Source organism: Nestor notabilis, unplaced genomic scaffold (genome assembly GCF_000696875.1).
Source record: "Nestor notabilis isolate BGI_N333 unplaced genomic scaffold, ASM69687v1 scaffold17363, whole genome shotgun sequence".
NCBI classification, from domain to species: Eukaryota; Metazoa; Chordata; class Aves; order Psittaciformes; family Psittacidae; genus Nestor; species Nestor notabilis.
In genome coordinates, this window is record NW_009923537.1 from 7,901 (window position 1) to 16,638 (window position 8,738).

The 8,738-nt window shown below is 57.0% G+C and overlaps 1 protein-coding gene across 1 annotated transcript in view; it reads left to right on the plus strand.

Annotated features, from left to right (window-relative positions):
* SLC41A1 (solute carrier family 41 (magnesium transporter), member 1) overlaps positions 1-8,062 on the plus strand; it is a 15,031-nt gene extending 6,969 nt beyond the window's left edge. Inside the window, exons 4-11 of the mRNA XM_010012193.1 lie at positions 2,010-2,081; positions 2,346-2,490; positions 2,586-2,732; positions 3,451-3,598; positions 4,216-4,295; positions 5,013-5,147; positions 6,040-6,188; positions 7,585-8,062. Of these exons, the coding sequence (XP_010010495.1) occupies positions 2,010-2,081; positions 2,346-2,490; positions 2,586-2,732; positions 3,451-3,598; positions 4,216-4,295; positions 5,013-5,147; positions 6,040-6,188; positions 7,585-7,770 (1,062 nt within the window). The 3' untranslated portion in view covers positions 7,771-8,062. The remainder of the gene's footprint in view (positions 1-2,009; positions 2,082-2,345; positions 2,491-2,585; positions 2,733-3,450; positions 3,599-4,215; positions 4,296-5,012; positions 5,148-6,039; positions 6,189-7,584) is intronic.
* Positions 8,063-8,738: the final 676 nt, after the last annotated feature.

Sequence of the window (8,738 nt, forward strand, 5' to 3'; positions counted from 1 at the left end):
AAGTGCCAGGAATGTGGAACTTTCTGCTCTGGTGGCTGCAGCAGGGTCATGAGGCACCTGGCACAGAGAGCACCCATCCCTCTGTGCTGGGAGGCTGCTGCCTCCTCCTGCCCCTGAGCTGATGGCTGAGGGGTGGCATTAGCCCCATGGGCCAGCACCCAGGCTGCGTCCTCTGCTTTGCTTTGCGCTGCTTGTGCTGCCTCTTCACACATCCCCTACCCTTGTGCTCTGCCTCTCACATCAAAGCGTGGGGGCTTGGGGTGATGGGAAGCTCCCCATGACCCGGCTTCAGTGTGCGCTTGAGCCCAGAACCCCCCCATGTGCTGGGTGCACCCCCAGAGCATGAGACGCAGCTCAGGGAGGGGGTCCCGCCCCTCTGCTGTGAAAACCCTGGCAGTGTTCAAGGCCAGGTTGGACACAGGGGCTTGGAGCAACCTGCTCTAGTGGAAGGTGTCCCTGCCCGTGGCAGGGGTTGGGGCTGGAGGAGCTTTAAGGTCCCTTCACCCCAAACCAGGCTGGGATTCTGTGGTGGGATCGGATGATCTCTTGGGCTTTCCTGTTTTCGCTTTGCCCTGTTCTTCCCCCAACATGGGGAGCCCTTCTGGGGCTTCACAGTGTGAGCCTCGTGCTCCCGCCGCAGGGAAGCCGCCTGAGGTGCTCTCTCAGCCTGTAGCTTTCTCATTAGTGCTGCATTAAGGTGCCTCAGAAATTCCTTTCACAATTAAGAATCAAAACTCTCCATTAGTTAAAGGATTATGGTCCTGTTGCCAGTGACTACAGCGAGGTTATGTTAATCCCAACCTAATTGCCATGTGGTTGGAATTTTAAGGTCAGGCTTCACATGGAGCTCGGATTCCTGTGATGGATGTGCTCAGTGCTACTTCAGCCAACATTTTGTTGGGTTTCCCCCAATTCCTTTCTCCTCTCCACTAAACTGACCACAACAAGTCCCTCCAGAGATGGGCACATCCCGGAGCTGGCAGCTCTCTCGAGAGCATGCGGTGAGGAGAGCAGAAAGATGAGTTGGGCACAATTGCTTGAGCCTCTCCCTTCTTTCCTCATCATGTACATCAGCTTCTTAATAATCCATTATTAGGCACAAGCTTATCCCTTCTTCCAGCCATAAGGACCTGGAAGGCGCTAGGGAAGAACAGAACCCTTGTGCTCTGCCATAACCAGCAACCTGGGTCACCCAGCGGGGAACTAGCGCAGCGCCCGGCTCTCCTGTGGCTGTAGCGGTGCCAGGTGACCCCTGTGCCACGGCTGCTTCCCGCTCCTCAGCAGGTCTCCACGTGGCATCAGCCCTGTTTGCTCAGCTTTGAACTGCAGCAGGAGCTGCTGCTGCTGGCACCTTCCTCTGCCCCGCGCCGCTGCCCTGGCCTGGGCCCGTGGCGGATCTGGGGCGCGGAGCTGTGCCCGGGGTCCCTGCTCCCCCTTTCCCTCCTGCCTCACTGACCCCCGGGGCAGCCTGACCCAGCTGGGCCCGAGCCAGGCTTGGCTTGGTCGCCAGTGCAGTGATGCAGTGAGTAAATAAGCAGCAGTTCGTGCCTCTGCCGGGGGACAAAGTGGATCTTGTTGCTTTTGCAAGGTGGTTGATCAGACGTTCCACTGACGTCGATTCCCCTCCACGGGCCCTTCAAAAGCGCTTCTGTCGGGGCTCTGGCTCCACTCCTGTGGGGTGTCAGCCCAGTCCCGCAGCTGGGAAGAAGATGCTGATGCTGAAAGTAGGAGCAGGTTTGATGTCTGGAGCACGAGACCAGAGTGGCTGTTGGAAGAGGCACTGTGCTTACCCAGGGTGACAGCCCGAGTGACATCCCAGGCTGGGGTGGTAAAGCAGGGTACACACAGCCCATTGCTCCAGAGTTGCTCTCCCCGAAGAGCTAAGGATGTGAGGTCGTTGTTCTTCCCTGCTCCTGGCCCAAACCTGCGTGGCTGAAAGGCTGGAATCTGACTGGTCACAAGGGCAAAATGGTGTCAGGGTTCACTGATGATATGATGTCCTCTTGCAGGCTAATATTGGCCAAATGGATACACCCAAAGAGCTCTGGAAGATGATAACAGGGAACATGGCTCTGATACAGGTAAGAAAAAGGAGAAGAAATGGAAACACTGGTAGTTGGTGCAAGCCCAGTTCCGGAGCCTGGGGTTTGCTGTTGACTGTCAATATTGCACCTCTGATGGGGAGGGAAACGGCACCTCTTTGTCCCACAGCCACTTACCACAACAGTTTGGTGTTTCCCTGCTAATCCACAGGAAGCAGTGCCCTGGGTGGTGGTTCCCTCTTCCCTCAGCCCAGCACCATTCTGCTCTGGTCCTCCCAGTGACTGCCTGGCTTTCGTTTGCAGGTTCAGGCCACCGTGGTTGGCTTCCTGGCCTCCATCGCAGCCGTGGTGTTCGGATGGATCCCAGATGGGCACTTCAGCATTGACCACGCTGTCCTGCTGTGTGCCAGCAGCGTGGCTACTGCTTTCATTGCTTCCCTTGTTCTGGGTGAGAGACGGACCCTGCACACCCTCCCTATGCCTCTTTCTGAATGCTTGGGTTCCCCTTGGCTTCATCTTGTTCTCTCCCTCTTTTTGCCTTAGGCATGATTATGATTGGGGTCATCATCGGATCCAGGAAGATGGGGATCAACCCTGATAACGTCGCCACGCCAATTGCTGCCAGCCTGGGGGATCTCATCACCCTGGCTCTGCTTTCAGGGATCAGCTGGGGCTTGTACAAGGAGCTGGGTGAGGAGCAAGAGAAGGCCTCTGTCTCTCCCTGGTGTTTCTGTGTGCTGCTGCATCTCCCTCTCATTTCACCCTTTTCCTTTACCCTTTCTGTTCTTGGGGGGGCTTGGAAGCTACCTCAGTTGGTGAGACCTGGTCAGGACTGATAAGGAAGAGGAAACAGGTTGTCTTATTGCCTTTTAGCTGCAGACAGTCTTGGCAGTGCTCTGAATACTTCCTTCTCACCAGGTGAAGTTAAGGGAGAGGTTGTCCCCTTCCAAGCGCCAGGGGCTTGGCTGTGGCTAAAGCAGTGGGAGAAAGCAGCTTGGATTTTGTCTTCAGTGCTGTTGGCACCAGCGCGGACCCTCAGCGCAGAGCTGCAGGCTCTACCCTTCCTCCTCCCTACCCTCCACCTTCCTTCCCTGCCACTGGCCAAGGGATGTGACTCAGCCAGGTTCAGCCAAAGGTGAAGCAACACTGGGAGGTCTTGCCCAGGAGTGGGAGTGAGCGGTTGAAATGGAAGAGATCTGCTTGGAGCTGCTGCTCAAGCCCCTGGGAGTACACCAGGGGAGGGAAGTGCCGTGTCCTGCGGAGCCGAGGTCCACTTTGCCTGCCCTTACTGGAGTTCCTGACTCCAGGGCTGGCAGCAGCGTGTAGGCAGGTCTGGGGAGCTCAGCACCCCACCTCTCTGCAGCAGGAAGTGTCCTTGATGTGTTGCCTCTGTTTGTTTCCCCCTCAGAGAGCAAAGCCTACGTGAATCCTTTGGTATGCGCCTTCTTCATCGCCCTGCTGCCCATCTGGATCATCATTGCCAAGAAGAATGCAGCCACCCGGGAGGTGCTGTACTCCGGCTGGGAGCCCGTCATCATTGCAATGGCTATCAGCAGGTGGGGAGGCAAACCCAGCCAGGCAAGGCACCCCTTGCCCCTGCCCTTTCAGCTTCTTAGCCCTTGCTCCGGTCTGGAGCAAGAGGGATCAAACCTCTCCTGCTCCCACAGTCCCCACTGCCAGGAAACTGGAGGTCACGTTGTGTTTTCTAGGCAAAGACACGGGCTCCAGGGCCCGGGGCACAGGAGGGATTCCTGCAGGAATCCAGGGCCTTAGCAATGTCCCAGCTGCTGCACAGGGAGACCCTGGCACGGCCGAGGGGTGAGCACAGGCCCCATTTAGCAGTGCCCTGCACAAGAGCTCCCTCTGCCCTCTGATGGGCAGGATTGCCTTTGATTCCTGCACTGCAGTGAACTGTGCATCGGGGGATTGAGTCTCGGGTGGGTTTTGGCAGCAATGAGAGAAGATCCTGCTAAAACTGTCTTCTCTTACCAAATACTGACACTTACGGGCAGCAGCCGCAGGCCGCAGGGGCCACCGCCGCAGCCGTAGGTGCATGTTGATGGGGGTACGTGTCGCCCCTGGGTGCACACGCTGCAGCAGAGAGAGCCCTCTGTGCCTAGCAGGGGTGCTCCCGCTGAGCTTTCAGCTCTGACCTTCAACCTTCCCCCCGCAGCGTTGGGGGTTTAATTTTGGACAGGACGGTCTCGGATCCAAACTTCGCTGGGATGGCGGTTTTCACACCCGTTATCAACGGTGAGTGCCTCCCGCTCGCGCGCTGCCGTGCCTGGAAAGCGCTGGGGTTGTCCCGTGTTCCCCACGTCAGGCAGGTCGAGGAGGCTCTTGCCGCGCGGTGGTGGTTGGAGTGGAGCTTTGCAGCAGCCTGGCTCCCCCCGGTGCCAGCCTGTCCCCAGGGAGGCTGTTGTCCCGGGGGCCCAGCACACTCTGAGTCACTTCCTGACTCCTCCTGGCTGCTGAAGACCCCATCTCCCACGTTATGTGCCTTGTGGCTCCTGATGACATAAAGATTTGCAACTCAGAGCCAGGAAAGGTACAAACTTGTGACCTCCCTTCTGCGTAATGAACCAGACAAACTTTTATTTCATTACTTACTGCAAGAAATGGGGTTAATTCTGAGCTAGAGCATCTTGTGCAAGTGGCTTCCACAGCTCCAATCAAACCCTGGTAACTTTAAACTTCCTGTGTCTGTTTTGGTGCCTGACTCATCATTTGGTCTCACCTCTTTCCTTCCAATCAAAGCTGCAGTGATGGAATTGCATCTGTGTTACTAAGGGGCCTAAGGGGAAGCTGTAGAACAGTGTGCTTTGTCCCGGCTCTTTACATCCTGCAGAAGTGGAATTCAGTCCAAAATAGACGGGCCTGCATGATTCCAGCCCCTGGCAATCCCAGGCTGTTCAGAAGAGCTCTTTATAGCAGGGGGACGTCTTCTTACTGCTCTCTCCTGTCCTGCAGGTGTCGGTGGCAACCTGGTGGCAGTGCAGGCGAGTCGCATCTCTACTTACCTGCACATGAGTGGGATGCCTGGAGAGAGCCCTGACACGGCCCCTCGCAAGTGCCCCAGCCCCTGCAGCACGTTCTTCAGCTCAGGTACTCAGCTTGGGCCTCGAAATAGCTTCACTTCGGGCTGATCTTTGTGAGGGTGGCTGGAGCAGCGCCAGAGGAAATGGGGGCTGAAGCCTGCTCGGAGGCAGTTGTGAGCTCAGGGACGTGGCCTCTAGAGACAGTGAGACCTTTAGCAGAGCCCTTGTGTGAGGGGACAGAGCTCTGCTGGGTGTCCCCTGCCCTGGCTGCCACAGTACTGCAAGTTCTCCACCCTCTAAATCCTTTCCAGATGTGTCCAGGATACCGAAACCTGCCTTGAGGTTGCTGGGTTGTGGAGCTGCAGCTCCAGGAAGCTTCTCGCTGATGAAGGCTTTGAGCAGCTCTGTTGTGTGTGGCAGCTGTGGCAGAGCACAGCCCGGCCCCACGTTCCAGCACAGTGTGGGCAGAGGTGGTTACGCTCCAGACTTCCTCGAGAGCCTCGGTAGCCTGGCTCCTGGCCTGCGGGGCAGGGCTGGTCCTGGGGAGCACGGGGGGGCCGGAGGTGCAGCGTGGTGTGAGCGGTCAGAAAGCACATCCCCAGCCCAGGCGCAGGCAGAGCTCCAAGGAAATTCAGTGCTCCCAGTCAAATCCTGGCACCTCCATAACGAGCACGGTCAGAGTGGGACACGAGGCCTTTTGGGAGCTGAGGTCAGAGCAGCTTCTGCTCTGGGGACAGATTTAAGGTCTCCTGCTGAGCTCGGTGCAGAGTCCTCGGGTGTCCTGGCAGTTGGGTCATCAACTTCCAGCGTAAGTCTGCAGCGCAGGGCTGAGGGTGCTGCTCCCTGCTTTGGATCTGCCTGGAGCTGAGCTGCCTCGTCCCCTGGAGCCCGCGTAGGCTGCAGAGCTGTGTGTGCTCAAGCCTGTCTTAGGCCTGAACTCCACCTTTGTGTGCTTGCAGATGTGAACTCTCGCTCTGCTCGTGTGCTCTTCCTTCTGGTGGTGCCTGGACACTTGGTTTTCCTTTACACCATCAGCTCCATGCAAGGAGGACACACTACGCTCACCCTCATCTTCATCGTCTTCTACATGACGGCTGCACTTCTCCAGGTAAGCTGGAGCCCCTGAGCCTGGAGTGCGGGGGCACTGCCATGTCCGTGAGTTGTAGCTGCGCTCCTGAAGGCACAGCCATAAACCCTGTCCCTGGGTAAGTGATCTGTGTGCCAGGGAGGGCTCTGCCAAGTAGATTCAATTTGTCAAGTGAGCTGGTATCAAACTGAATAAATCCTTCTTTGTCGGTACCTGCACACACAGTTTTTCCTTCCTGCCGTTCTCGGCAAGTTTTGAATCTCTCTTTTGTCTCCTTTAAGTCCTTCTGACAGCAGAAGTGTTTAACACACCAGGGGGAATCTATCCTATGTGGTGCTTCAGCCAGTTTACAACAGCTGGTGAAGAAAACAGGCTGTGGAATGAGCAGGGACCCCTGTGCCTTGTGTGGCTTGTCCTGCCCTGCAGGGGAGAGACCTGCCCCACGCACAGTGCAGGAATCCAGCAGCCTCTTGCAGGACCTGGCTGCCTGTGCTGGAGGGCAGGAAAGGTGCCCTGGCTGGGGAGCTTCCTGCCCATGGGAGCTGTGCCCAGCGTGAGGGAGTGGCTCAGAGCACCCAGGAGGGGCAGGAGCAGAGCGGGCAGCCGGGAGGCCACGTTCAGGGTGGGATCTCCTGCCGGGTGCTCGGGCACACCGGGTGCTGGTGTGCCACAAAGGTGGCTCCTGAGCGGGACCCTCCCAGCCCCGGAGCCCTCAGCAATAGATCTTTGTCCCACACCTAAGACTTGAGAGGCTCCACTGCAGGTTCCTTCTGTCTTTAGGCACCAGTACAAGCCTCTCATTGCACTGATGGGGGGGAACATCCCTCCCGGGTGGTTTCAGCTGCTGGGCAGTTGCTCTTTTATTTCTGGGTTAAATATTTCCCGTGTGCTTCCGAGTCCCCTCTTTGCCCAAATCTCTTTAAGCTCATTCTGGTTAGAGCTGAAAACCCAGATGCACAATTTAGACTTTCTAGTGTTTAAGTTCCCGTGTTCTCCCTTTTAAGCCTGAATTTGATGGTGGTGTGAAGCTAAAGAGGGATAGGGCAGAGGCTGGGAAGGACACAGGAGCAGCTCTGCTCTGGAGCCAGGCTGAGAGAGCTGGGCTGGGGCAGCTGGAGAAGAGAAGGCTCCTGAAGGGCACACCTTAGAGCAGCTCCAGTGCCTAAAGGGGCTCCAGGAAACCTGGAGAGGGGCTTTGGACAAGGGGTGTAGGGACAGGACAAGGGGAATGGCTTGAACCTGCCAGAGGGGAGACTGAGATGGGATCTTAGGCAGGACCCAGCAAGGTGGTTCTGAGCTCCCACCACCTCTGATCCCTTGGGATGAGGTTGTGTGTGTCTGAGCTGCCCCCATGAAGCCTGGGGTCGCAGAGGTCTGGACCTGTGGCTGACGTGGCTCTTTTCTTCCTGCCCCCCAGGTTCTTATTCTCCTGTACATTGCTGACTGGATGGTGCACTGGATGTGGGGCAGGGACCTCGATCCTGACAACTTCTCCATCCCATACTTGACAGCGCTGGGGGACCTCATTGGAACAGGGCTCCTGGCTCTCAGCTTTCACGTCCTCTGGCTCATTGGTGACCGGGACTCCGATGTGGGAGACTAGTTCCCCCCTTCCCCAGCTCTCCTCCTCCTCTCCTTTTGTTGTCGTCGTTCCTTTTCCTGCCCCTTTGCTCTTCTTTGCTTCCTCCCCCCAACCCTTGTCTCTCTTGAGACTTCATCTTTGATACTGGATTCTCATTATTTTCAATGGGAATTTTATGTGGTTTATATTTCAAGCCAAGTTTGTACAGAAAATAAATCTAGTTTTAGGAAGGACAAAAAACCCAAGTGTAACGAGACAATCACCAAGTGCAATTTCATCTTAGTTATGTCTGAACCAAGGTTACAGGGAAGCTCCTGGTCAGTTGGGTCACGCAGGGAGCCCCCCCTGTCCTCGTCCCTGTCCCTGGAGGTGAGAAGCTGCTGCTTTCGCTTCATAAGCGTGTTAAATCCTGGAGGGAAAGGATTGATTTTACTCAAGGCACCTTCTAGCGAAGTGCAAGCTCCTGGCTGAGGGCGCTGGGCATCAGCTGCCACCCCTGCCCTGTCACCCTCCTCCCTTGTGGTCACCCTCAAATGCCCCTCCTGTGCCTGGCATCCGAAGCACGTGAGTCTCTGGCAGAGGGAATCACGAGGATGATGAGGAAGGGTCCTCTGTGCCGGAACCCCCATCCCTGTGTGCCCACAGCGGGTCTGGGCTTGAGCACTGCAGCGCCTCCAGCTCTGGTCTCTGCCGGCAGATTCAGGCTGCAGACTCCGCTGGGAGCTGGCTCCAGCTCCCGCTGCACTTGGTCTGCAGAGGCTGAGGGCTCTCCCCATCCATCCTGCCCCTGCCCCGGAGCAGCTGTGGGTTGTGTGTCCCAGCTTCCCGTCGTGCTCCTGGGGGCACAGCGCTGCTCTCATGGCAGCCTGTTCCGTGCAGTTGACTCTCCTGGAGGGGTGGATGCAAAAATAGGTCCTGTTTTGTGTATTAAGACTTTCTTTCAGTTGCTGAATGCTGCTGAGGGGCCACTGGAGCTGGGGAGAAGCCAC